The sequence below is a fragment of the Hippocampus bargibanti genome, linkage group LG09 (assembly GCF_051943395.1).
Source record: "Hippocampus bargibanti isolate YZ-2025 linkage group LG09, ASM5194339v1, whole genome shotgun sequence".
NCBI lineage: Eukaryota > Metazoa > Chordata > Actinopteri > Syngnathiformes > Syngnathidae > Hippocampus > Hippocampus bargibanti.
The window spans coordinates 8184549-8210754 of record NC_142742.1 but is presented as its reverse complement, the minus strand read 5'-3'; the positions used below and the strand labels follow the sequence as shown (position 1 = coordinate 8210754).

Below are 26206 nucleotides of genomic sequence, written 5' to 3'. Positions count from 1 at the left end.
GCTGTAAAAATGCGTAAATGGCGCAAAGGCGCGGCCCAGATGCATCCCTGCATAAATCTAGTGCTGCGAGATACACTGGAGTTCTTAAATTTATAGAAAAATGTCGGCCGGCTAACAATGGGCGGGTTTCACCATTGTTTGACTGTTTACAGCCGACTCCACTCAACATATAAAACGAGAGACCTACCATTGCATGCAATTGTGATTCCATAATTGCAACATTTCTTGTATTATTTTCATCAAGCGTCTAAAAAAAACACTTGCTGCCCATATGATAAAACATTTATTTTATTATCGGCATGAACGACTACCTCTACCTGCTCAAAAAGTCAAGGAGGACAGGAGGCGCAATGCCCTTTTTGCGAGACTAATATCCTCAAATGTAGTCAAAGTGAAATACGAGCTTTACTTCATCTTCAAATCATAACTGATCAAGTGTGCCAGAGGCTCTCTCGCAATCCGTCTCGTGTGACCTTTAGGTCTGTAAATCACCTCCTCCTTCCTTTCATGAGATACGCATCAATCTGGAAGTGTCAAAAAATATTTTCCAGGGAAAGTGCTTACATTAAATGTGAAGTGTAGTGAATGATGACTGCTGCTACATGCACTGAAAAAAACACTGAATTTAGCGTTAGCTACAAATAACATTTTGTCATGAATCGAGAGGTTGAAGTATGATTGAAGGTACCTATTTGAAGGCACAGGTGTGCCCTGTCCAAGAGGGGTAGGAGATCGAATGAGGTCCACTGCACCTTCTGCAGTGGAACTGCTGCCAGACGAGAGCGGCGTCTGCGGCCCTTGTAGGGAGCCTCCCGAGTTTGCTGTAAGATTGAGATGAAGGGATGTTACGACCGTAGCATGTGGTATGTCATTCGCTTAAATTGCAACGAATATTAGCGTAATTCAGATCGCTTGTTCACAAATATTCTTTGGTGAGTTTTGGTTAGACAGAGGTTCGGTATTAGAGAGAATACTGTGGAATCGAGGCCAAAGTGCTCGCAGGAATGACCTACATAAGAAGTGAGCTGAAGCAAAACAGCCCACATATGGCTATCAGAACAACATGGCGGGGAACCAAGGGGCCAATGGAGGAAGAAGAAGGGCAGCTGAAAAGCACAGAGATGAATTTCTCTGAAGGAACGAGAAAGACCTTTGTGCCCATGTGGAGGGAAAATCAACGCGCAGCCTTTAATCACACCACACGCTGTTCGACTGATTGCGATTTCTTCTCAAGTTCTCCCAAAATATTTTCCATTAATTTTAGTGTCGGAGTAGTAAAGATCGAGGTGCTTAAATTACTTGCTTCATGCAACGCCCTAATTGTATAAATGATAAAGGAATATACTTTACATCAGCTTTGAAGCAAAAAAGAAAAACACATACATGCAGTGTTGGGCCGTCAGGTCGCGCAATGCCTTCTCTGCCTAAAAATATCTGAATCACAGACTAATATGAATGATATTTTGGTCATGAATTCTTATTAAATAATTCCAAATTGTCTTTCACCTTTCTTTCATTGCTTTTCCCCTGTTGTGCTACTTCCAGATGTGTGTTTTTGTATTTAAGCATTTAACCATTCACATTTCAGCTATCATTTAATGCCAGGGTCGGAAATCTACCTGTACGCCTTCACAATCAGTTCTGCAGGCTCTGGAGCATAAAAATAAATGTTGATGAAGCCTGCTGAAAGGCAATGGGAATGTCAGAGTTTTCACAAACTATGATTGGCTAGTCACTAGCCAATCATAGTATAACTAGCGGCGAGTAATAAGCGCATACTGGCCAAAGCTAGCACACTGTATCTATGGCAAGCTGCATCAGGAAATATATTGTTATGAAGATTTAATAGCAGTTTTGTCAACCCACAATGGCCAAAGGAGGAGAAAAAAAATGATTTGGTTGCAGATATACCGTTAAAGCAATTTTCAAGACGACTTTTCAAGAATAGATGGACATCATTAAGGTTGGACAGCTCTGCAGCTAGAAAAAAATAGCAAATAATATTGCAAGTTTATGAGGTCATCAGGATTCCACACGTTCTTAGTAAAAATTCAAATAGTTTAATGACAGTATTTATTACGTTAGTTGTCGATTAAAAAAAAGTTTCTTCCGCCGTCATCTGTACTTGTCCGACGTTTGGCTCCCCATCCGAAAAGCTTCGTCAGTGAACTAAATTTGTGCTGGTAGCTCTGGCGCTCTCCAGAAAGTGCTGAAGAATGAATGACTCTCTGTGTCTTTGTGTTGTCAAAATATTTGTTATTTAGGTTTTTGTTTTTTTTTTACTTTATGTTACTTGCAGGTTGAGTGAACGCTGGCGCGTGTGGCTGCCGCTGCTCACCTGCAGAAAAATATCCTGTGACTGTAAAGTGTCCTTGAGAGTTTTGAAAGGCGCTTATAAATGAAATGTCTTATTATTATTATTATTATTTCCTGGCAAATGACACCCTCTAGTGGACCTGTAGTAATATCACACCACACTCGCAGATGACTGATTCACACATAGCACTACTGAAGGCCTAGGAGTGAAATGCACGATCTGCCACTGGCAAAACTAATGCCAACCTGATTTGATTAAATGTAAGCATTAAAGTTAGCCTCTGCTCTGTGATACCTTACTGAAAAAAATGACACACTTCCCAGGTAAGGAGTAAGAATAGACAACAGAAGAACGGTAAAACCGGGTTAGCCTATTTCGTTGCTACAACACCACCATTCTCTGAGTAAAGACACACAGGACGCAGGCAACTCAAGCTCATAAAACCAAGGGATACAAATTCCCTGAAGCAAGTTTAATGCAAAAACGCCAACCGCTCTGAAAAAAAAAAAAAAAAAACAATAGATGACAAAGACAAAAAGAGGATATGAAAACAGCCTAATGACCATTTAGCATTATGAAGCCTTCCACTGGAACGGCTTTGGTGGCCTATTACTGCGCCAGTTGCAAAAAAAAACAGGCTCAAGCTTTAAAAATTCATATTAATTCTAAATTATTCAACAACGACCTGCGTCTACATGGTCGGTGAGCGAGAGAAGGGAAGGAGAGACGCTGAAATAGAGACAGAGATGCTTATGATGGCATCATGACGGGAGACCTAGAACCATTATTCTTGGCCAAAATAAAAGAGGAGCTCGTTCCCATCCAGCATGTAAACAACGCTAACTTTAACAAAATGTTCCGAAGATGCATGAAGAAGGTGTGAAATCAAGCGCTCCACATTTAGAAGTAGGAGACACGTCACGTGGTTGACATTTTTAAGCGCGTTGGGCTTGTGTTCCTCTTTTCAGCGGGTGACATAATCCGCTGGGATGGGTGGGGGGCAGGGAGCGAGGGCTACGGGTGGGAGTCAGTCAGCCGAGCCACTTTTGTGAATGAAAGGTGACGAGGAGGTCAGGTTTGTTTACATTATACATTCCAGCCCTCATTAATCACTTCCACGTGCAGCCCCGGTGGACATACACCATCTGTGACATCACTGCACTGTGAGGTCTATAAATAGACTGGCAGGGACTCTGGAGGGCAGATGGCTCGTAAAGCAATAACAAATAAAATAAGGTATTGGCAAAATAAGTGTTCTTGACTTAACTCATTCATTGCCATTCGCAAATTTAAAGGACAACCGACGTCACTTTTTTATTTCCTAACTGACATCAGAAAAACATTTTATAGCATCTAAAATATCCAAAACACGCAGTATGATATTTTTATTCAAATGCAAAACATCAATAAAAATGACGAAGAATGAAGTGTCCAAAGTCTGCAAAAAATTGAGCTGCGAATTGGGCATTTTCAGAAAGTCCCGCCCCCAGTACGTGACGTCACGCCAAGATGTCTTGCATTGCTGGAGAATCAAAACAATGGCTTCAGATTCGGAGAATATGCTTTCTTGTTACTCATCCAGTTATGAATATGATTCAAATAGTTCTGAAGAGGAAAGCATACATGTTTGCAATTGATTAAAGAATTTATTCCATGCCATTTTGAGGCAACATTGGGGGGAAATGGATCACCAAAAAAGAGGCAGAAAATGGCGACCGAGCTCCTGTGAGTAATTAATCAGCTCGTTTCCACAGGCTGATAAATTCCTTATATGGAGCTTGGTCGCCCTCTTCTGGCTCTTTTTGGTGCAACATGACGTTTTCAGACCAAACAAGCACAGCAAAATGCATTGATGTGATAGAAGGACTGCTACAATGTGTCCTTTTTTCGGTCAGGGGCGTTCCTTCAGTGACGTCATGTAACGGACTCGTCACCAACTCAAAAACAAGACTTCCGGAACATTCAGCGCGAGTCTTAAAACGTAAAATATAGCTACATGCGGTGGAATATTAATATTTGAAGCCATTTTACAAATCATGGACACAACTTGTCCAGAGACGTCGGTTGTCCTTTAATTGAAAATATGACATAGAGCGCCATTCTTGAATTTATTCAGGTTTTGTTGTTTTTTCATGCTTGGGTGCCGATTAAGTTCTGGCCAGACCTCTAGCAATGTTCTTTTTTATTCCACGAAGGGGAAGCATTTCCCTTATTTCCATTTTAGCTCTTTGTTCCAGCTTCAGCTGTTATTCAAGCGCTATATAAACCAATAAGTATGTATTGCATTGTATTTTGGATAGCCGCCCTCATTTTAAGATCATATAACTCCAGACCCATATAATTTAGGAATTAACTCCTTTTTTCTCATGAAAGAAGAGAGTAAGGTTTCTGATGCTGCAGTGAATGTTTATGTAGTCACAAAACTCAATATTCTGTGAGTCCTGGAATTTGTGTGAAAATGACAAAAACCCTGGCACTTGAGCGCACACATTTTTGCACGTCTCTAAGTGAATGACTTAAAAACCCAATCATATTATTTCTATTTTTTTGTTATTTTTGTTTTATGTCAGAAAGGTGGGCCAAACCTCTCTAATAGTACAATATTTTCCGCACTCAGAGTTGCACATAAAAGCTGTCAATTTTTTCAAAAGCTGACCATGCGCCTTATAAACCACTGCGCCTTGTATATGGAAAGTTTTAAAATATGCCATTCGTTGACAGTGTGCCTCATGATGCGGTACATCTCATATATGGAAAAGTTTAAAACTGTCATTGATTAAACGTGCTATTTATAATTCGTTGCGCTTTATAGTCCGCAAAATATGGTAATATTCAATACAGTACAGTCCATGTCAATGCTGTTTTCGAGAAGATCAATCTGCAGTATCTCATGCAGGTGAAGTACCGTATTTTCCGGTGTATAAGGCACACCGGAGGATCAGGTGCACCCACTATGAATGGTGTATTTTCAAACTTTTCCCATATATAAGGCGCACCTTCAATGAAGCAGAGTTTTCCAAATACAGTAAAGTCTCGTTATATCGATATTCAAGGGAGTCCGAAAAAATATCGATATAACCGGGACTATCGATATATCCGATATCGATATAACGAGACTTTACTGCATAACATGTAAATATATAAAGGTTTTCTAAATATAAGGCACAGCACATTCTAAGGCGCTACAGTAGAGTAGTGGTTACGCACTACTTCTACGGGGGGAAATGGAGTCGGTGGCTACTGACAGTAGTTGCGAGACATGTGCTCATTATTACTTCACATATAAGGTGCACCTGCGTATAAGGCGCCAGGTTATCTTTGGAAGAAAATGGAGTCTCTTGGGTGCGCCTTATACACCAGAAAATACAGTACTCCAAAGTTGGAAAAAAACAACAAAAAGCTATCTCATCGCAGATACAAATTAGCGGTGTGCCCCGAATGCTGCGACGAGCCACTGCATTGCATGCAGGTGAGAAATAGGTTGAGACTGGTGAGAACCAAACAAGCCTTACCAGGTGAGGGAGGCTGGATCTTGACGTGCTTTCTGCTGTCCACCGCAGCTACGCTTCCGCTTCCGCTGCTGCTGCTGCTGCTGTCGGCCGGAGGCTCTTCACCTCGCTCCATTTTACACTCATAGGCAAACAGGAACTGGATATAGTGTTTTTTCAGCGCGCTTGCTGAGCTGCTCGATGTTCCCATGCTCATTGTGGTAGACAGCTCCCGCCACTTCTTGTTCTTGTTTACCTGTGGAGGGGGACAATATTTTAAAATCCATCCATCCATCCATCCATTCATCCATCCGCCCAGCCATCCATTCATCATCCATCCATTCATTCATCCATTTATCCATCCATTAATTAACCATCAGTCCATTAATTCATCCATCCATTTATCCATCCATTAATTAACCATCCATCCATCATCCATCCATCCATTCATTATCCATCCATTAATTAACCATCATCCCCCATCCATCAATCCATTGATTAATTAACCATCCATCCAGCATCATCCATCCATTCATTCCTTCATCCACCCATTCATTCATTCATTCATTCATTCATTCATTCATTCATTATCCATCCATTCATTCATTATCCATCCATCCATTAATTAACCATCCATTCATCAATCCATTATTAACCACCCATCCATCCATTAATTAACCACCCATCCATCCTCCAACCATTCATTCATCCATCCATTCATTCATTATCCATATATTCATTCATTATACATCCATCCATCCATCCATCCATCCATCCATCCATCCATCCATCCATTTTCTGAACTGCTTTATCCTCACTAGTGTTGAAGGGGGTGCTGGAATGCATCCCAACTGTCTTTGAGCAGTAGGTGGGGGACACCCTGAACCGGTTGCCAGCCATGCGCAGGGCGCACAAAAATGAACAACCTTTCACGCTCACACTTACACCTAAGGACAATTTGTAGTGTTCAATCAGCCTGCCATGCATGTTTTTGGAATGTGGGAAGAAACCGGATGACCAGGAGAAAACCCACATAGGTCCGGGGAGAACATGCAAATTCCAGATCGACAGGAAAGTGTATGGAAAGAATTACTACCATGGCAAGGCCTCCAATTTCCCGAACGGCGATGTAGAGTTTCCAGAGATCCAGAGTCTTCTTCCCCACAATTGGTAGTTGGGAAACCGGAGTTCCTCTGTCCTCCATGAAGGACAGGTAGCGGTCCACCCATATCCGTCTCTCTGGCTCCACACCCAGCTCGTATAGTCGTGAGACTCGCTCGCTGCCGGACGTTGACGAGTTTTGGTTGGCTTTCTGACAAAAAAAAATATGCAAAATGAAAGTGTTTTATTCAAGTTGATGCATATAACTCTCTTCGTCCTACAATCATAAAAATGGTCATATCTCTCGCTTCCGAAGTGACCTATATTTCAGATGAATAGTATCCAGGCAATTACAAAGTTTATTTGAGGTCCCTTGTAGTAGTGAGTCATTTTCTGGTGTATAAGGCGCACCAGAGTATAGGGAGCACCCCAATAAATGGTGTATTTTCAAACTTTTTTCATATATAAGGCGCACCGGACTACAAGGCGCACCTTCAACGAATGAAAAACACTTTCCAAATATAATATTTAAATATCAAAAAGTTTTCCATATATAAGGCACACCACATTATAAGGCGCTACGGTAGAGGCTGGCATTACGAAATACTTCTTGTATGGGAGGTGGGATGTAGTCGGTGGCTGCTGATGTTAGTTCTTGTGGCTCAATATTACTTCACATATAAGGCAGACCTGCGTATAAGGTGCAAGAAAATCAAGGCTTTTTGGTGCACCTTATACACCAGAAAATATGGTACTTAAACAATTCCCTCTCCCCATCGGAGTCATTAAGTTTCATATCATATGTACCATATTTTCCGGTGTATAAGGCACACCCAAAAGCTTTGATTTTCTTCATAAGATGACTCCTTATCACATATAAGATACGCCTTATCCGCCGGTGCGCCTTATATGTGAAGTCATATTGAGCCACATCAGGTCTCGCAATGACTGTCAGTAGCCACTGATTACAAGTAGAAGTAGTGGGTAAATGTTTGAAAATACCATTCATTGGGGGTGCGCCTTACACACCGGTGCGCCTTATACACCGGAAAATACGGTACACAATAGAAAAGTGAGTTTATCTCTTTGGTGAAAGTACTTCTGTGACAATGTTTTGCTTTTGTATGACCAATTGAGCAATAACTCGGACCATTGTCCACGTCCATTATGAAAAAACGTGACAAAATATGCTTATTTGAATTGTCCACCTGTTATGCATATACAGACACTCCCCAACTTACAAATAAGATATGTTCCAAATGGTCGTTTGTAAGGTGAATTTGTTCGTAATTTGTTTCAGTGCTATATTTCGTATAGGAATTTATGTTTAAGGCGTATATACATATGTTTAAGGTAATAATAATAATAATAATAATAATAATACATTTAATTTCTAAGCGCCTTTCAAAACTCTCAAGGTCACTTTATAGTATTGGTTTGTACTGAAAAATAACATTTAATAAAATATATGCTCTATAAAGATATGTACATGTACAACTGGAGAGAATACTACATATGTTACGAAAAAAAGTTATTATCCCCTGACTGTAAAGTGTCCTTGAGAGTTTTGAAAGGCGCTTAGTAATGAAATGTATTGTTATTATTATTATTACAAAAATGTTCGTATGTACTGTTGTTCGTAACTCAAATGTTCGTAAGTAGGGGAGCGTCTGTACTGATGGTTTGTTCACATATCCGATTTAAGCTGGGGTACTTACTGGGCTCTGTGGGGCCTTGATAGGCCAAGGGGGGCTGCTTATGCTGTCACTATCATCTCCGTGGTAGGAGGACAAGCTGGCTGGGCTGGGTGAAAGTGGGGAGGAGACGGGCAGAGTACTGCCTGGCGTGGCCGGTTGCGACGTACACTGCTGGGCGCCGGCGCTGCTGTTATTGTGACCGTGACCGTCGTGTAGCTGATTTGGGGGGGGGGGGGGGGGGGGGGGGGGGGGCACCGACAACAAGAGGATGGAACAGTCAGTTGGAAAATCAGAATCAGAAACAGAATCATCTTTATTGGCCTAGTATGTAGAACACACAAGAAATGTGTCTCCGGTAGAACACGCTGCACGAGTATCATAAGAAAAAAGTCATGAAAAATAACTATGAAGGACACTCATAAATGCTTATCTAATTCTTTCATGTAAGTGGTACCTCTCAGGAATAACTGTGAGACAATATGCATAGTATCAAGGAGACACTGGTTCAAGTGAGTACAGAGCTTAAGCTACAATCATTAGAACGGGATGCTTGATGATATCCGAGTGAAGTTGCCGTGCTTTCTCGGCGATAATACCCTCACTCACAATGTCTCCTGCTAGCTGCTTTTCGTTAACACAAATCAATAGAAGTTTTTCAACCTCTTCCATTGCCTGAGACCGTTGCTTAGACAACACAGAAACACCCTTAGCCACACACAATGGTCGACTTAGCATACTGGTACTGGGACTCTAAGTCACACAAACACACACCTCTTTCGTGTTTTTCGATGATCTCCTTCTTCTACGCGATCGTAATTTTCATTTGTGTCCTCTTTATCTTAACACTAGCCTGTGGTGGGGTCTTTTTCAGTCACATAACTGCAAAAGTATTACTCCACTGGATAGCAAACCACGTCTGCACTCAAAGAGTGCAAAACTACTCCGCCAATCACCGTGGCGCTGTTCGACTGTGTGGTTTGGTGTTAATCTGCCAAAAACTAGTCCGCCAGCCACCGTGGCGCTGTGTGGTTTGGTTCGTCCGCCAAAAACTAGTTTGTATGCCAAAATTATATTCTCACGAATTTAATGTGCGTAAGGCAAAAAGTTAGTGAGTTAAAGCGTTCGTAAGCCGAGGTATCACTGCATTTTACATTTTTCTGCACGCACTAACCGCGATAAACGAGGGATTACTGTAAACATCACACTGATTTGTGTCATTTGCATGGATTCAATAACAGCTTCGTCATCCACTAGTTTGTGTGTGCATGCGCATGTGTGTGTATGTAAGAAAACTTGCTCTCGACAGACCAACAGCTAGACAAGTGCTCCGGGTCTTTAAGTGGAATGTTCAAGTCAGCAAAAAGCTTATCTCCCCCTTGCTTTTCTACTTTCCCCTCGTCTGTCTTCTCTGGATCTCTCTGTCTTTAGTGTTTCTGCGCTCATTCCCGCGGCAGACAGATCATCTCTTTTGGGAGCGCGAAAGGTCTCTCAGGCTGCTCTGAATGCCTTTAAATAATTCAAAAAGCTCTTACTACTATAATCAGCAAAAGAAAAGACAGGGATTTCGGAGTGGAAAGACGTGTAGAGCAGGCCTGGCCAACCCGCGTCTCTTTGGCTGATTTCATGCGTCTCTTAAGGGGCTTTCACATGACAAATGTCTGCCATTCATTCCCTATGTACCGTATTTTCATGACCATAGGTCGCGCCGCACATTTTGGAGAAAATGTAAGACTTTTAAGTGCACCTTATAGTGGTGAAAATACGATAGCAAGCTGACCAGGTGACGTCAACACGCATGTGCGTGAGATGAAAATCAATCATTTGAGTCGTAAACATTTTGTGTCAAGTTCGCTCTCAAAATAGCAAAGAAAAAAATGCACAGCAAAACGAAAATATGAAGATGAACACAGGACGTGTTTAACAGAGTGGGAGAGTTTATATTTTTTCGTTGAACGTAATGGCAAGCCATTCTGCCTAATATGTCAGGCGTCATTAGCGCCTTTCAAAGCTTCAAATCTTCAGCGCCACTTTAGCTCACTCCATGGTAACATCGACCAGGAATTTCCAAAAGGGACTGAAGCCAGATTTGAAGAGGATTGTTTAAGACAAGGAATGCCACGAGTCCCACTAAGAAACTGGTTGAACTGAGTTTGTGTTTGTAAGACAGTGTACTTATATATGTACTTAAATATGCCTGTGGTTTTAGTACCCTAGCAGTCAATTTCTGATATATTTGTTGATTTTGTATTTCAAATGTGATATTTATAATAAATCTGGCTGAGCAGAGGTCTGTGTGTATGAGGGATAAGGTGATGTTCATGTGTGCCCATGTGTATGATGTGGCTCTTTGCAGTAACATGGTGAAAAATGTGGCTCTTAGTCTCTGAATGTGGCTCTTAGTCTCTGACTGGTTGGCCACCCCTCGGATCCTCTACACCAGGGGTCGGGAACCTATGGCTCGCGAGCCAAATATGGCTCTTTTGATGATTCCATATGGCTCGCCGATAAAGCTAAATACATATTCTCATTTTTTTCGCCGTTCATTTTCTGTTGGGGCTGCAGTTGGCGGAAAGCACAATTTTGATTGGATGACACTGACCTAGGTTGGCCGAAAGCGCTTTTTTGATTGGATGATACTGGCCGTCATGTTGAAACAGGTAAACGCCCCTTTAAATAAGCCCAACGAGTTCAGCTTGAATGCACCGGAGCATTCGCCTTTGAGGAGAGAAAAGGTTCTGATTCTAATTTGCAATGAAACAATACCATCGAAGAAACAGTCGATTGTCAGTGACATTTTAACAAGCCCCATGTTAAACGTTAGCATCAATATATTTATGCGAGAAGATATTGCAGATAGCAAGTGTGGAAGCTTATGAGCCGTGTGCAGGCTTGCTAGCAGTAACTTTGCCTCTGGACCGGCAAGTTGAATTTCATTCCGATCGTTTGCCTGGATTTTTACCAAACACGAGGAACGGAAAACCATTCATGTTAACGTTGAGTACTATCACAAAGTTAGTTTAAATAATACATTCTGACATTTTGTTGAAAAGTGGCCGCACGTGCGTGTTTGCGTGTGTGTGTGTGTGTGTGTGTGTGTGTGTGTGTGAGCGCGCGCACGCGCGTGCGTGTGGCTCTCACTGAAAAACATTTCTAAATATTTTACTTTTATGGCTCTCTTCGTCAAAAAGGTTCCCGACCCCTGCTCTACACTATAGAGGATCCGATGGAGGTTCACGTGTGTGTGAAAAACAATTGCGAGTGGAGAGAAAAGAGCACATTTTTGTTGTTGCTGAGCCGAGCCAAGTCGATGCGCAACTCTGGGAGGTCGGCGTATTTGCAACGTGTTTGCATGTGTGTTATCAAAATGACATTTAAAACAAACGTGTGATTTTTTTTGTGTGTGTCTCTGCACGTTTATGTCCAAGCGTGTAGTACATATGCCAAGCTCTTGTATTCACCTTGGGCCTGCCAAAAACCGGGAGAGAGACAGTTTGGCAGCCAAAACAATGCATGGTGCAATTAGAAATGATAAATGTTTTACAAAATCATTAAATATGGTGAAAAAACAAACAAAAGAGACACAACCCGCTGTGCTGACGAAGCGTGTGTGAATCAGAACTCATTTGGGGCCGGAAAGAAAACAAAGAGGATAAACGTGAGGGATCAAAGAGGATAAAAGTGAGGGATCAAAAAATTACAAAAGAAGCACGAATATGATTTCTGTTACCTTTTGCTTGTGAGTGTCATTGGCGGAGCCATTGGCATCTTTTGCATCTGCTTTCATTTTCATATCTGGGCTCAACACCCTCTCCCCAGATATTCCAATGGCTCCTTGAAAAAAATATGACAAAAATATTTCATGAGAACACCAAAAAAAAGTACAAATCATGAAAAGTTTCCTCACACAAATTATAAAGCAATCCATTAATTTTACCATGATCGCTCAACGCCCTCTCAAGTGACTTGCTGCCGCCACCGCCGCCGCCGTTTTTGTGTGATTCATTCATTTCTGAAACAAATGGTAGTTTCCTTTGTGAGGTGTGAAAGCTCCAGAACAACGACTAGTATATGACGTCACGGATATTTGCCTTTCATCGTATCCCAACCGCTGTCTCGTTACTCTCGCTGCTATTCCTTATAAAGAAATACGACGCTGGCCCAAGATACTGCACTGCGTGGGGTTCCTCTTTTGACTTTATTTAAGAGAGATCCAAATGTAAGTTTTCCTTCAAAGTGGTGCCATATTGCGCAATAATGGGGCGGGGCTTGCATTCACATGACAGACAGTCATTTCAAAGACGTCGGCGTAACTGCCTTTGGGTTTAAATAGAAGATTGTCCAGACGATATTTCATAGTGGGAGATGGTGAGTTTTCTTCTTAGACAAAAAAAAGTTTTTTTTTTAAAAAATTCATCTACGCTGCAGCGCCGTACGATTAAATAGAGGAATGGCTTTTCACTCTTCCCGGGGCAAACTAGACGACTGATCGTTTTAAGTTCCTCAAATATCAAAGATTGTAATATTTTGGTTTTGAAAAAAAGGTCTTTCAATGCCCTCGGACGAGCCTTCGGTGACAATGTGGCGAGGAGAAAGGCTGAAAGAAATGTTGTTATACACACATTCTCTGTGTGAAAAGAAAAAAAAGAAGACCAAGATGGCGCCCGGGTAGGCACCCGTCAGTCAGCAAGTGCTCTCACAAGTGCTTGGCTGAGTTTCGGGAATTTTTTATTATACATTTCTATATTATATTTGGTATATTTGGAAAGCTTTTTTCATTAATTGAGGGTGCTCCTTATACTTTGGTGCACCTTGTAGATGGAAAAAGTTTGAAAATACACCATTCATTGGGGCTGTGCATTATACTCCGGTGCGCCTTATATACGGAAAATGTTTGAAAATACACCACTCATTGTGGGTGTGGCTTATACTTCGGTGCGCCTTATATATGGAAAAGGTTTGAAAATACACCATTCATTGGTGGTGTGCATTATACTCCGGTGCGCTTTATATATGGAAAATTTTGAAAACACACCATTCATTGAGGGTGCGCCTTATACTTTGGTGCGCCTTATATATGGAAAAAGTTTGAAAACACACCATTCATTGAGGGTGTGCCTTATACTTTTGTGCGCCTTATACAGTATATGGAAAAAGTTTGAAAATACACCATTCATTGAGGGTGTGCCTTATATTCCGGTGCGCCTTATATATGGAAGAAGTTTGAAAACACACCATTCATTGAGGGTGCGCCTTATACTTTGGTGCACCTTATATATGGAAAAAGTTTGAAAACACACCATTCATTGAGGGTGTGCCGTATACTTTTGTGCGCCTTATACAGTATATGGAAAAAGTTTTAAAATACACCATTCATTGGTGGTGTGCATTATAGTCCGGTGCGCCTTATATATGAAAAAGTTTGAAAACACACCATTCATTGAGGGTGCCCCTTATACTTTGGTGCGCCTTATATATGGAAAAAGTTTGAAAACACACCATTCATTGAGGGTGTGCCTTATACTTTTGTGCGCCTTATACAGTATATGGAAAAAGTTTAAAAATACACCATTCATTGGTGGTGTGCATTATACTCCGGTGCGCCTTATATATGGAAAAGTTTGAAAACACACCATTCATTGAGGGTGCGCCTTATACTTTGGTGCGCCTTATATATGGAAAAAGTTTGAAAGCACACCATTCATTGAGGGTGTGCCTTATACTTTTGTGCACCTTATACAGTATATGGAAAAAGTTTGAAAACACACCATTCATTGGGGGTGTGCCTTATCCTCCGATGCACCTTATACAGTATATGGGAAAAATTCTGAAAATACACCATTCATTAGGGGTGTGCATTATACGCCAGTGCGCCTTATACACCAGAAAATACGGTATTTATATATTGGAAGAATGTATTGTAAAGGTTCTTGGTATTTTCTAGCATAATCAAAATAATAGTTGCATGAGTGAGTTGTGTAATTTGAAAGCCACAGTATGAGGTTGACAGACTGACGGAATGACAGACTGCCGATTACACTGGTTTGACTGCAGGGTACACAGGCTGCTTATGGATGACGAATGACGGACTGTCAACATTTTGTTTGGATCAAGATAAATGAATACGTAAATAAAAAGTGGTGGGGTGTGTTTCCTCATAACACCGTTGGCCATATTGTTAAACTTGTGCCGCACGTTCACATTTTAGCTAAAAACAATAACAATACAATTCAGCCTATTGAATGAAGTAATCATACCTGAAGGCATCACATTGTAGGCTGGAGCCTGTGCATTGCCCACGGCTGAAAGATTGTTGCCTGCTGGCCGGCTGTAGGGGGCTGTGGTGCTTGGCTGGCTGATGCTCGGTCCTTGGTACCTATACAAAACAGGACAAGATGATTATTTAGGACAAAAGTAGCTTTAATGTTGTTTTCCTTTCGGCTTTTCCCTTCAAGGGGTCGTCGCCACAGCGAATCAGTGTCCTCCATCTTCAGAGGTATGAGGCTAAAATGGTAGGCTGTGGAGAATATGGGAATACAGCATAAGAACAGACGTCACACGATTGTATATAAATGAGATTTGGCAAGCTGTTGCAACAATAGGGGACTTTTATCTACAACGAAGAGTTGACAACTTATCACTGATCAAATACTGTTCCTCCACAAGATTGCAACGGGTTGAACTGTTCTCAGTTCCCTCATCTCCTTTGCAAATCATCTTCCCCTTCTCCATAAGTCATAATTTAACTAATTACTATGTGCTTTTGGAGAGGCTCATATTATTTGTTTCCATGGCGATGAAAAAAATCAATTCCGGTTACCCCGCCTTGCAGTGTTGCAAGTGACATAAAACGGAGCTTATCTGCAACCTGTTATGGCAATGTGTGTGTGTGTGTTTGTTTGTGCAGTTATCCAGTGTTCAAATGTAACCCTAGTTCTTCTCTAAACTTATCAGAAAGGGTGGTCCACACTTCTTATCTGGAGTTACCCGGACCTCACAAAAGCGTTGAAACAGGAATGTGTGTGTGTGTGTGTGCGCGTGCGTGTGTGTGTGTGTGTGTGTGTGTGTGTGTGTGTGTGTGTGTGTGTGTGGTTGGTTGCAGGGCTGAGGGGTGAGATGAAAGGATGTATCTTTCATGACATGCTGGGCAGTCAAAGCCACTGATGAAGAAGTTGAAAGGGAACACAGTTTGCAGAATTTTTGCCTCGATCTAGGTCTGAACAAGATTATCTCATGTATGAAGAGAGAGATAAGGAAGATATGTAACATGATGTGAGGATATGATAGAAGAAAGTTGGAAAGCTGTTGAGGACAAATGATGAAATGTTGGCTTGAGACAGACAAGGCCGTGTAGGCTTTTGCCACATATATTGAAACAAACCTGTGCTAATTAAATATATGTTGTTTTTTACTCCTGTTGAAATTGTATTTTATGTATTTATGGACTTTATTTGAATTTATTTATTTTAATTTGAATATATTTATTTATTCATTTATGTATTTATTTTTATTTATTTCCATACTTACCTATTTATATATGTATTTATGTAAGGGACTTGTAAATGAACTGTATAATTATTATGTATGTATGTATGTATGTATGTATGTATGTATGTATGTATGTATGTATGTATGTATGTATGTACTGTATGTATGTACAGTATGTATGTATGTATGTATGTATGTATGTTCTGTACTGTATTTATTTATTCACCCATTTATTTATTTTTTATGTATGTATGTTTTATTTATGTATGTATTTTATGTATGTATTAATTTATATACATACTTACCAATGTATTTATGTAAGGCACTTGTAAATTACATGTATTATTATTATTATTTATTTATTTACGGTCTGTCTGTCTGTATGTATGTATGTATGTATGTATGCATGTATGTATGTATGTATGCATATATGTATGTATGTATGTATGTATGTATGTATGTATGTATGTATGTATGTATGTATGTATGTATGTACTCTACTGTATTTATTTATTTCTATGTATATTTATTTACATACATACTTATCTATTTATTTCTGTATTTATGTATGTATTTATTTCTTTACTTTAGGTCTTTGGACTCTTTATCGTTATGAAGGGTTTTGGAGTACTTCCGATGCAAAAGTTTCCAGCCGATAGGTATAAATGCTCGATAATTGATATTTCGATGATTGAACACATACACACATACACATTCACACACACACGCGCACACCGCTTCTTGTGATTTGTTTTATCATATAAGGCAGGTTGAGAAGAAATAAGATTTAAAAAAATAAAGAAAAAATTAAATACCGAGAGACAGACAAAAACAAGGTACAGAAGAACACCAGCTGAGGTTTTATCATTTTTTGTTGTTTTCAACAAGAAGAAAAAAATATTTGGGTTTATATCAATCCCATAATTTCTCACTGGCATCCGCTTTTTTGTTTCATACACAGCGGTAATGCCTCATGTTGGAACTGATACATTTAGCCTAAGAGGAGAGATTGGCACGGTAAACCTCCAGATAATCTCATCTCACAGATGTAATTAGTCATAGAGCACGGGTGATGATACATACATATGTAATCCGTCTACTCGGGGGGGAGTGGGGGGTACACTGGGTACTTCCGTCGAAAAAAAAACATTAACGAGCACCAAAGCGAAGCTTATCTGTCCCCATTTCTTAATGGTTGGCTCCCTATTTGCTCCTTAATAAGCACAGGGTGAGTCAACGCACAAAAATATACGTTTTGGTCTGTACACTCTTCGGATTAAAAATGTTTTCTTTGCAACTAAATATCTCAGAACCTATTTTCCTTTGCTTCTGCACCCACTCACAGCAATTGGAGATATGGTCTCATGCGAACGGTCAAAGTATCACATCAACAACAACAGCGGTTGGAAGCTTTTGACTGTGCTGCTCTCCCATTATGACTAATACATGTCATAAAAAAGGCCATTAGCAAGCACTTGATGGACGAACTGCACTGTGTTCAATCACACTTAATATATGCGCATGCAACTATCAGGGAAGGGGTGGTAAAATGAGCAAAACAAATTCATCTTGCTCTCAGTCATCTTTGCACCAATGAGGGAAAAATAATTTTTGATGTACGTGTGATCTGGAAAGAAAAAAAATGCAGTGGAGGGGTTAAGAAAAGTAAAGAAGACAGGACGGAAGCCCATTAAGTCCCCAGTTGACTGAACAAATGTGTGAGATGATAAAGGAAGGCATACATTGAATTCCACGTTGAGAAATATAATAATGCTCATTTCTTTTAACACTATCAAATCATAATTACACTATAGGCCCCATTTATGGAACGTTAGTGCAAGCAGAAAATGGGCACAAACTTGTCTGCTTATTTAAATTGAAGAATAAAATGGAAGGTGATTTTCTCACAGGGTCCAACTAGGACTACAAAATGTGTCCAATTGCTTCACAGTTCATTTGGCACATTTGTAGGAGAATTGAGGCAAATACATTAATTTAGCAAACTCAATGCGATTTACTTAACCCGAGAAGAATAGGTTGATTTTGACGTCTTAAAATAGCAGACTCGAAAGGCAGGTGCAAACCGGCATGCCCAGCAGTGCCATAAAGCTCAGGAAACACATTTCTGAGATAACATTTACGAAATGTCAGAAACATTCTTGTGACATATTGTTAATTCCGATATAAATATCATGCTTTTGAATGCTCTATGAGGCTGACTTTGTGCCTGTCACAAGAAGGAGTCATGCCTAATCACAAGCTCAGCTCTCAATTTCTCTGCTTTCGGGTTATTTTCGATGAAAAGATTTGTTCAGCCGTCATCTGTACTTCTTTGAAGGAGTCGGATGTTTCGCTCCTCATCCGAAGAGCTTTGTCAGCTAACTAAAGTGGTGCTGGTATCTCTGGCCCTGTATATACAGTACATCCCTAATGTCCAGAGGTGGCGGTGCCAGACCTCTGCTTTGATCGGTCCCTGCTCTAAGGTTGGGGGCGGGGGGGGGGGGGGGGGGGGGGGGAGCAGTGGACTACTTCCTGAAGCTAATCTGATTGCTTCTTTTGTACTGTCTGATGATGTTCTATGACTGGCTCTGATTGCCCCATTCGCTCTGGTATCACCTCATCAGCATGACTAAGCCCACGTGGAGGACACCAGCCACACCAGGATACACCATCACAAACTGCCTTGCTCGAGAATCAAAACAATGGCTTCAGATTCGGAGAAGATGCTTTCTTGTTACTCACCCAGTTATGAATACGCTTCAAATAGTTCTGAAGAGGAACGCATACATGTTTGCAATTGATTAAAGAAGGCCTTCTGGGTCATTTTGAGGGATCAAGACTGATGTGTAGCGTGACAGAAAATGCACAAGGTGGCACAAGGTGGCGCACAAGCTCCGTTGGAAATGGGCTGATTTGTCTGCTGGGAATTTGTGTCAACTAGTATCAAATAGTAGTCTTGGTGCAACACACAATGATTCACCATCGAGTTATTTATATGTTTACCTTCTAATTTCGCCATCAACACGCATCAACATGAAGTTTTCAGACCAAACTAAGTACCCAAAATGCATTGGGTGTCGCTTTATTGGTCAGGGGCGTTCCAGACGTGACATCACGTCAGGCATCGTCATCAACTCGAAAACAAGACTTCCTGAATATTCAGCAAGAGTCTTAAATCTTTATGCGGTGGAATCTTTGTAAAATACGCTCAGTAGAAGTCATTTGAAGCCATTTTACAAATTATGGACACAACTTGTCTGGAGACGTCGGTTGTCCTTTAAGCTAACATTGGGAAAACTATGCAAGAAAAAAAAGGGAACAATTTGAGAAGACGGCAAATCATTTTGTTTTCAGAGTGTAGATCCATCCTAAAACCAGACACCACACAGAAACTAACCTGCGAGTTGCTATCTTGATGTCACAAAATGTGACCATAAACACACTAGCGGCCAAAACGCACAGCGTATATGGACGAAGGCCAACAGAGAATGGCTTGTATACACTATAGAGTAGTGCATCAGTGCATGTTGAATCCTGTCCTTGCGTCAATGCGCAGGCGGGTGTGCTGTTGCCAAGGGATCGCCATAGTTACGAGGTGCCAGCCAACCATCTGACTCTGTGTCTCCAGAAACGGCAGCGCCTCGCATCCTTTCTGGGTGGTGAAAAGCCGGGCTGACACCTCCCAGCGCCGCTAACTGGAGGAGACAGCACATGCACTGAGACCACGAGCAGTGTGAAGATGACAATGCATCGATCCAAAGCGCCGCATGCGCATTTTGGGCAAGGAAGTGCGGCGGAAAATGTCAGAAAAAGAGCCAGACAAAGACGATTTCTGGATGGACTGGATCAGCTGGAGGCCATGAATTATATATGAACTCAATCTATCTGCTCTTAGGGCAGGTGGGCCTTGCGGCGTCAAAACCACACACACACACACACACACACACACACACAAACACCAAACCCCTGCGCACACCTGCACAAGAATAAAGGCGGCTTTTAACATATTAAATCCAGAGAAAAGCTACTCTTCTCTTCACTCTCCTCTGCCACCTCCGCCCCAAAACATCAAACAGTTGGAAATGGAAGGAGGAGAAGCCATTTATTTGGCCCATCTAATGAAAACACTGCGCTCCACAAGCCTGCCAAGACTGGAAGCGACAAAGTGCCAAAGGCAACCATCCCCGTTCCTGACATTCAAGTACTGCTTTTATTTATTTAGGAAATTTACTTACTAAGGAGGTCAGAAATGAATTATTTGGCGAGGATTTGCCTGGGAGCACTTTTCTCCTTCTCTTTCTACATTTTTCTCTCTGCAATTTCTCTTTGATTTACACCCCCCGGCCCCTCCTCTCTCTAAGCTTTGCACTTTTTCTATTAAGTGCTTATTTTTGCGACAGCGCCCTTTCCTACAGCTCCAGTAATATTTTGTAGAGTGTCGCCGGAAGCGCTGGAAGTCACTTGAAAAGCCATTTCTGTCCTCAGAAGAGGCTGCCAAGAAAAAGCTTATACCTTTTAATTCTACCAGCTCTCCTTTCCTTAATTCCCCTCCATCAATATATAACCCTTCAAAGAACAAATAAATAACTAAAGAAACAACTAAATAGAAAAATACACAAATTAAAAAAAACAAATAGACAAACAACCAAATAAATAAATAAATAAATACACAAATAAATTAAAGAAATCGACAAACAAATAGATAAACAAACAAATAAACAAATAGACAAACAAACAAACAAATAAATAAATACACAAAAAAATTACATAAATAAATACAGTGAGACCTCAATTTACAAACTTAATTGATTCCCAGACAGAGTGTGTAAGGCGAAAAGTGTGTATCTAAAAAAAAATTCCCATAGGAAACCATTTAAATGGGAATAATCCGTTCCCGGGTTTCCATAAAATATACTTTTCAACTAAATAAGCCTTAAAACTACACACAACATACCTTATTCTATGTATAATAAATGTGCTATTGTATTGTAATGAAAGAAATACACTGCACTGTATAGTTAAGTCACTTTATTTACATTTGTGATGGTCATTGATGGCTGTTGCTTTCTGACTTGTAAGGTCTTACGAAACTGAGGCATCACATTATCATTCATCATGTTGATGATTCTCATAGCCTTTTCTGGATGGAACTGTTCAATAAAAGCCTGCACATCAACTGCTGAATGGCCTGCTTCTGCTTGTCCTCTTGAAGGCAAATCAAATTCTCTGTGTTGATGACCCCATTATGGTCAGCAACAAGCTCCTCGATGTCATCTGCATTCACTTCGAGTCCCATGGGTGCTGACAGAGATTGTATTACAACAAAAGGCGCGAGTCCGATGATTCCACGGACGCGGAATAAAACGCGACAAAAGATGGCGGGCGGGGCGAATAAAATGGCACACTGGCGATCGGAAACCGGAGAGCAACAAACTTACACGATCGCGTCTAACAATCAACTCGTGCAAAGCAAACTGTTAGATTTGCCAGCACAAGAGACAGCGGTGCACTTTTGTCGTAATCATGTCACTGGTGAGGTGACAGTGACTCGTTGAAATGAAATGAAATTGAAGTGTCGCGAGCGGCGGCCCTGCCCCAGCTGTCAACTCGCACGTGACAATTTAGCGTGACTATTGACACGCTGTTCCGGTGTGTGTGAAAACATCAGCTCTGATTGGCTTACCATGACACATGACTCTACCCTTTAGCCAATCACAATCACTTCTATCGCATCTTGACAGGGGGTGCGTTCAAGTGTAGCAACACAAAAACGTTGGCAAGTGTTTATCCCTGCTCATACAATTAGACAATGCTTTCCAAACAGCCTAGAGTCATAAGAAATCGTGCGCTATTCTCGAACGTGAACGCACCCCAAGTCTTGGATGACAAATAAACAGAGCAGAGTAGACGTGTACGGCTGGTAGTTTCTTCAATTTATTCATAGTAACGCACCACATTTGAACTGAGGCTGAACACGAGCCTGTGGTATTTATTTTCCGGTCCCATAATAGTAAAATTATCTGCAAAAAGCTCCTCGGAGGGGATGGACGTGTGAATTCAGAGAGAGGGGGTGTGGCAAGTAGTGCCGGCTGGAGCGCTGTTCGGTCGTGTGCTTACGCCGAAGATCACTCCGGCAGATCCGAAGGTCGTGTGCTTTGGTGTTCCAGCCATGGTGGGTGTGTATTATGAAAATAGTGCTTATTATAAGGTTTAATTTTAATAAATTTGACGTTCGTAAGACGAAAAGTTCGTAAGATAAGGTGTTTGTAAGTTGAGGTCTCACTATAAATATATAGACAATAAATAAATAGATAAATAAATAGAGAAACAAACGAACAAACAAAATGGACAAATAAACTAAAATAAATAGACAAATAAATAGAAAAACAAACAAACAAACAAAATTAAATCAAGAAATACATAGACTAATAGATAGACAGACAAACAAACAAAGAAATTAACAAATAAATAAATACACAAATAAATTAAATACATAAATAAATACATAAACAAATAAATAGACACATAAATATACAAATAAACAAATAAATGAACAAATAAATACAAATAAATTAAATACATAGACAAAAGAACAAACATTTACAAATAAATAAATAAATAGAAAAACAAATAGACAAACAAATAGACAAACAAACAAATAAATAAATACACAAACAATTTTAGTAAATAAATACAGCGACAAATAAATAGACAAACAAAGAAATTAACAAATAAATAAATACACAAATACATTAAATAAATAATTACATAAATAAATAAAACATAAATATACAAATAAACAACTAAATACATAGACAAAATAACAAACACATCTAAAAATAAATAAATAAATAAATAAATACACAAACAAATAAATAAATACACAATTTTAATAAATAAATACAGAGGCAAATAAATAGACAAACAACCAAACAAATTAACAAATAAATACACAAATAAATTACATGGGCAAACAAAAGAACAAACGGATGAACACTTACATAAATACACAAATTAAATAAAATAAATGAATGAATACACATTAAATTAATAAATTAATAAATTAATTAATAAATCATTAAAAAATTGCTTCCACAACTTTAGCTTAGACAACTTCTACGTACTTCGCATGGTATTGAAAACATGCCATGTGAGTTACACTTTCCAAAAAACAAAACAAAAAAACAACAACAACTTTAAACTACTTAATTTCTGACCAAGCTATTGTTGTAATTCTGTGCGAGTAAAATACGTAACCCTCATATCTAAAGTATGAATCCGGATTGAAATGATGTACTTTCTTTGCTATCTCTTGTAATGAAGGGAACGAGGCAGCTGTGCAGTTCACACAGGGTCGATGCATCAAAGTGGGAAAGCCGACATGTGCAACGACTAACAACATGTTTCTCGGACGGAGGAGGAACCTGGGCTGAACGATTTGGAATGTTACACCGACATTCCAGAGAGCAAACGGGGCACTGGAATCTTTAACTGCAGGTTTTCAAAGGGCGATTTTCTCCTGATATCCCTCACATGTGGGATCTGAGAGAGGAAAACATAAGAAGGCAGCACTGGAAACACACCGAGGACAAAAAAGAAAATTGGGAGGAAGAAAGACTGAATGAGATAAAAAGAATCTGGGCTCGCCAAACAGGAGAGGAAGGGAGAGGGGGATTCAGGTGGCAGCGTTTGTACAAAAACAAACAAAAAAGAGAAACCGGTGAGAGACACAAGCCGGCAGTTTCAGCAAGAACAGCAAAGAGTTCCAGTTAAAAAAATGGTGTTGATATGACAAAGATGTTGCAGTAAAAACAATATTCAATTTGCTTCATGAGGCACCAAATGTACGTCGAAGTTTGTCTCTGCAAAAGGTATGGCAGCAATGTTTTGATTAATTATTTTTTGTGTATTTATTTATTTGTTCATTTCTTTGTCTATGTATGTGTCTATTTATTTTTGTGTGCATTGATTTATTTAATTTTGGGTGTATTTATTTATTTGCCCATTTATCTTGATTTGTTTTTTGTTTGTCTATGTATTTAATTTATTTGTGTATTTATTTGTTTATTTCTTTGTTTGTTTGATTGTTTGTCTATTTATATGTCTTATTTATTTATTTTTAGTGTATTCATGTATTTATTTTTTAGTTGTCTATTTATTTATTTGTTCATTTGTTTAATTGTCCATTTATTTATCTCTCTATTTACTTATGTATTTATTTATGTATTTATTTATTTATTTATTTATTTGTTTGTTTTTTGTTTGTCTATTTATTTACTTTATTTGTGTATTTATTCATTTCTTTGTTGGTTTGATTGTTTGTCTATTTATGTGTCTATTTATTTTTAGTGTATTCATGTATTTATTTTTTGGTTGTCTATTTATTTATTTGTTCATTTGTTTTATTTTCTATTTATTTATTTAAGTATTTACTTATGTATCTACTTATGTATTTACTTATGTATTTATTTATTTATTTATGTATGCATGCATGTATGTATGTACGTATGTGTGTGTGTGTGTGTGTGCGTGCGTGCGTGTATGTATGTATGTATGTATGTATGTATGTATGTATGTATGTATGTATGTATGTATGTATGTATGTATGTATGTATGTATGTACGTACGTACGTACGTACGTGCGTACGTACGTACATACGTATGTATGCATGTATGTATGCATGTATGTATTTGTGTTTTTATTTGTTCAATTCTTTGTTTGTTTGTCTATGTGTATATTTATTTATTTATTTTTGGTGTATTCATGTATTTATTTTTGTTTGTTCTATTTATTTGTTAATTTGTTTAATTGGCTATTTATTTATTTATGTATTTATTGTTTGTTTGTTTGTCTTCTTGTTTGTCTATTTATTGAATTTATTTGTATATTTATTTATTTGTTCATTTCGTTGTTTGTCTTTTTACGTCCATTTATTTGTCTATGTATTCATTTATTGAATATTATTGTGTATTCCTTTATTTATAAAACAAAACAACACAATTTCCCAAATGTGCAATACATGCTCAACAAATGTCAATTTACCTTTGATAGGCTAAACTGCTCTTGCACTTTTTTTTTAAACAAAACCAACTGGAAAAAAACGCGGACACCTTTTCCTTCTTTTCCCAAGGTGGCCGGCCATGTTTGTACAAGTTCCCCTGACAAGGTTCAGTAGGAGTTCAAACCCCCACACCAAGGATCCCTCAGCGGCCCCGCCATTGCATACACTGAATATATTCACCCCCCTGATAGAAAAAAAAGAACATCCCAAAACTCGTATACTGTTACGGCATCAAAGTGCTTTGCATTCGTGTGAAGTTGCTTGGCGGCTCCTCCGCCTCTTGTGTTTTCATCGTCTCACCTGCGGTGTCCTCCCATTTTTATGTCTCGACAGTGCAGCATTCAAGGCTTCACGCAAGCCATAGTTTGTCTGTCTGCGTGAAAATGCCACTTGGTGTACAATGCCTGTTATCAAAATGTCACACCTTTGACTGGTTTGGTGACAATAGGCATAGTTGAAAAATGGCTCATCTAAGTGTTTCACCCCTGTGAATGAACTCTTTTGCTCACAGTCACCACTTGAAGGGAATTGACGTAATTACTAATGCTTGAACATAAAGTAAAAGATAATTACGTAATGATGTTCCAATGACCGCATGATTATTGCACTTATAAACTCATTCACTGCCAGACGATGTGCAAAAATATGTCCACTCCAGTGCCAGGGTTTTTGTCATTTCTCACTCAAATTCCAAGACCCGCAGAATATTGAGTTTTAGGACAACATCAACATTCAATGCAGCGTAAAAAACCTTAGACTCTCCTTTCATCGGAAAATCAGAGTTAATTCCCAAATTATATGAATCTGGAGTTATATGAGCTTGAAATGGGGGCGGGAGTACAAATATGCAAAAGCTGCCCCTCGTGGAACGGAAAAAAAACATTGCCAGAGGTCTGACCAGAGATCTTTATCGGCACCCCCAAACCCCAGAAGAAAAAACAAAACCCCAACCAATTAGGGAATGGCGCTCCATGTCATATTTTCAATCCCCCAAAAAATTCGGGAATGGCAGTGAATGAGTTAATCATCCAATCATGCTAGTTGCACTTCATATCT

At 39.5% G+C, this 26206-nt stretch overlaps 1 protein-coding gene across 1 annotated transcript in view; it reads right to left on the bottom strand.

The window, feature by feature from the left end:
- arid1b (AT-rich interaction domain 1B) overlaps window positions 1-26206 on the bottom strand; it is a 229321-nt gene that overhangs the window by 11512 nt on the left and 191603 nt on the right. The window contains exons 9-15 of the mRNA XM_089003853.1: window positions 14858-14976; window positions 12538-12612; window positions 12331-12434; window positions 8625-8819; window positions 6902-7117; window positions 5830-6061; window positions 689-821 (exon numbers count right to left, since the gene is read on the bottom strand). Of these exons, the coding sequence (XP_088859979.1) occupies window positions 689-821; window positions 5830-6061; window positions 6902-7117; window positions 8625-8819; window positions 12331-12434; window positions 12538-12612; window positions 14858-14976 (1074 nt within the window). The remainder of the gene's footprint in view (window positions 1-688; window positions 822-5829; window positions 6062-6901; window positions 7118-8624; window positions 8820-12330; window positions 12435-12537; window positions 12613-14857; window positions 14977-26206) is intronic.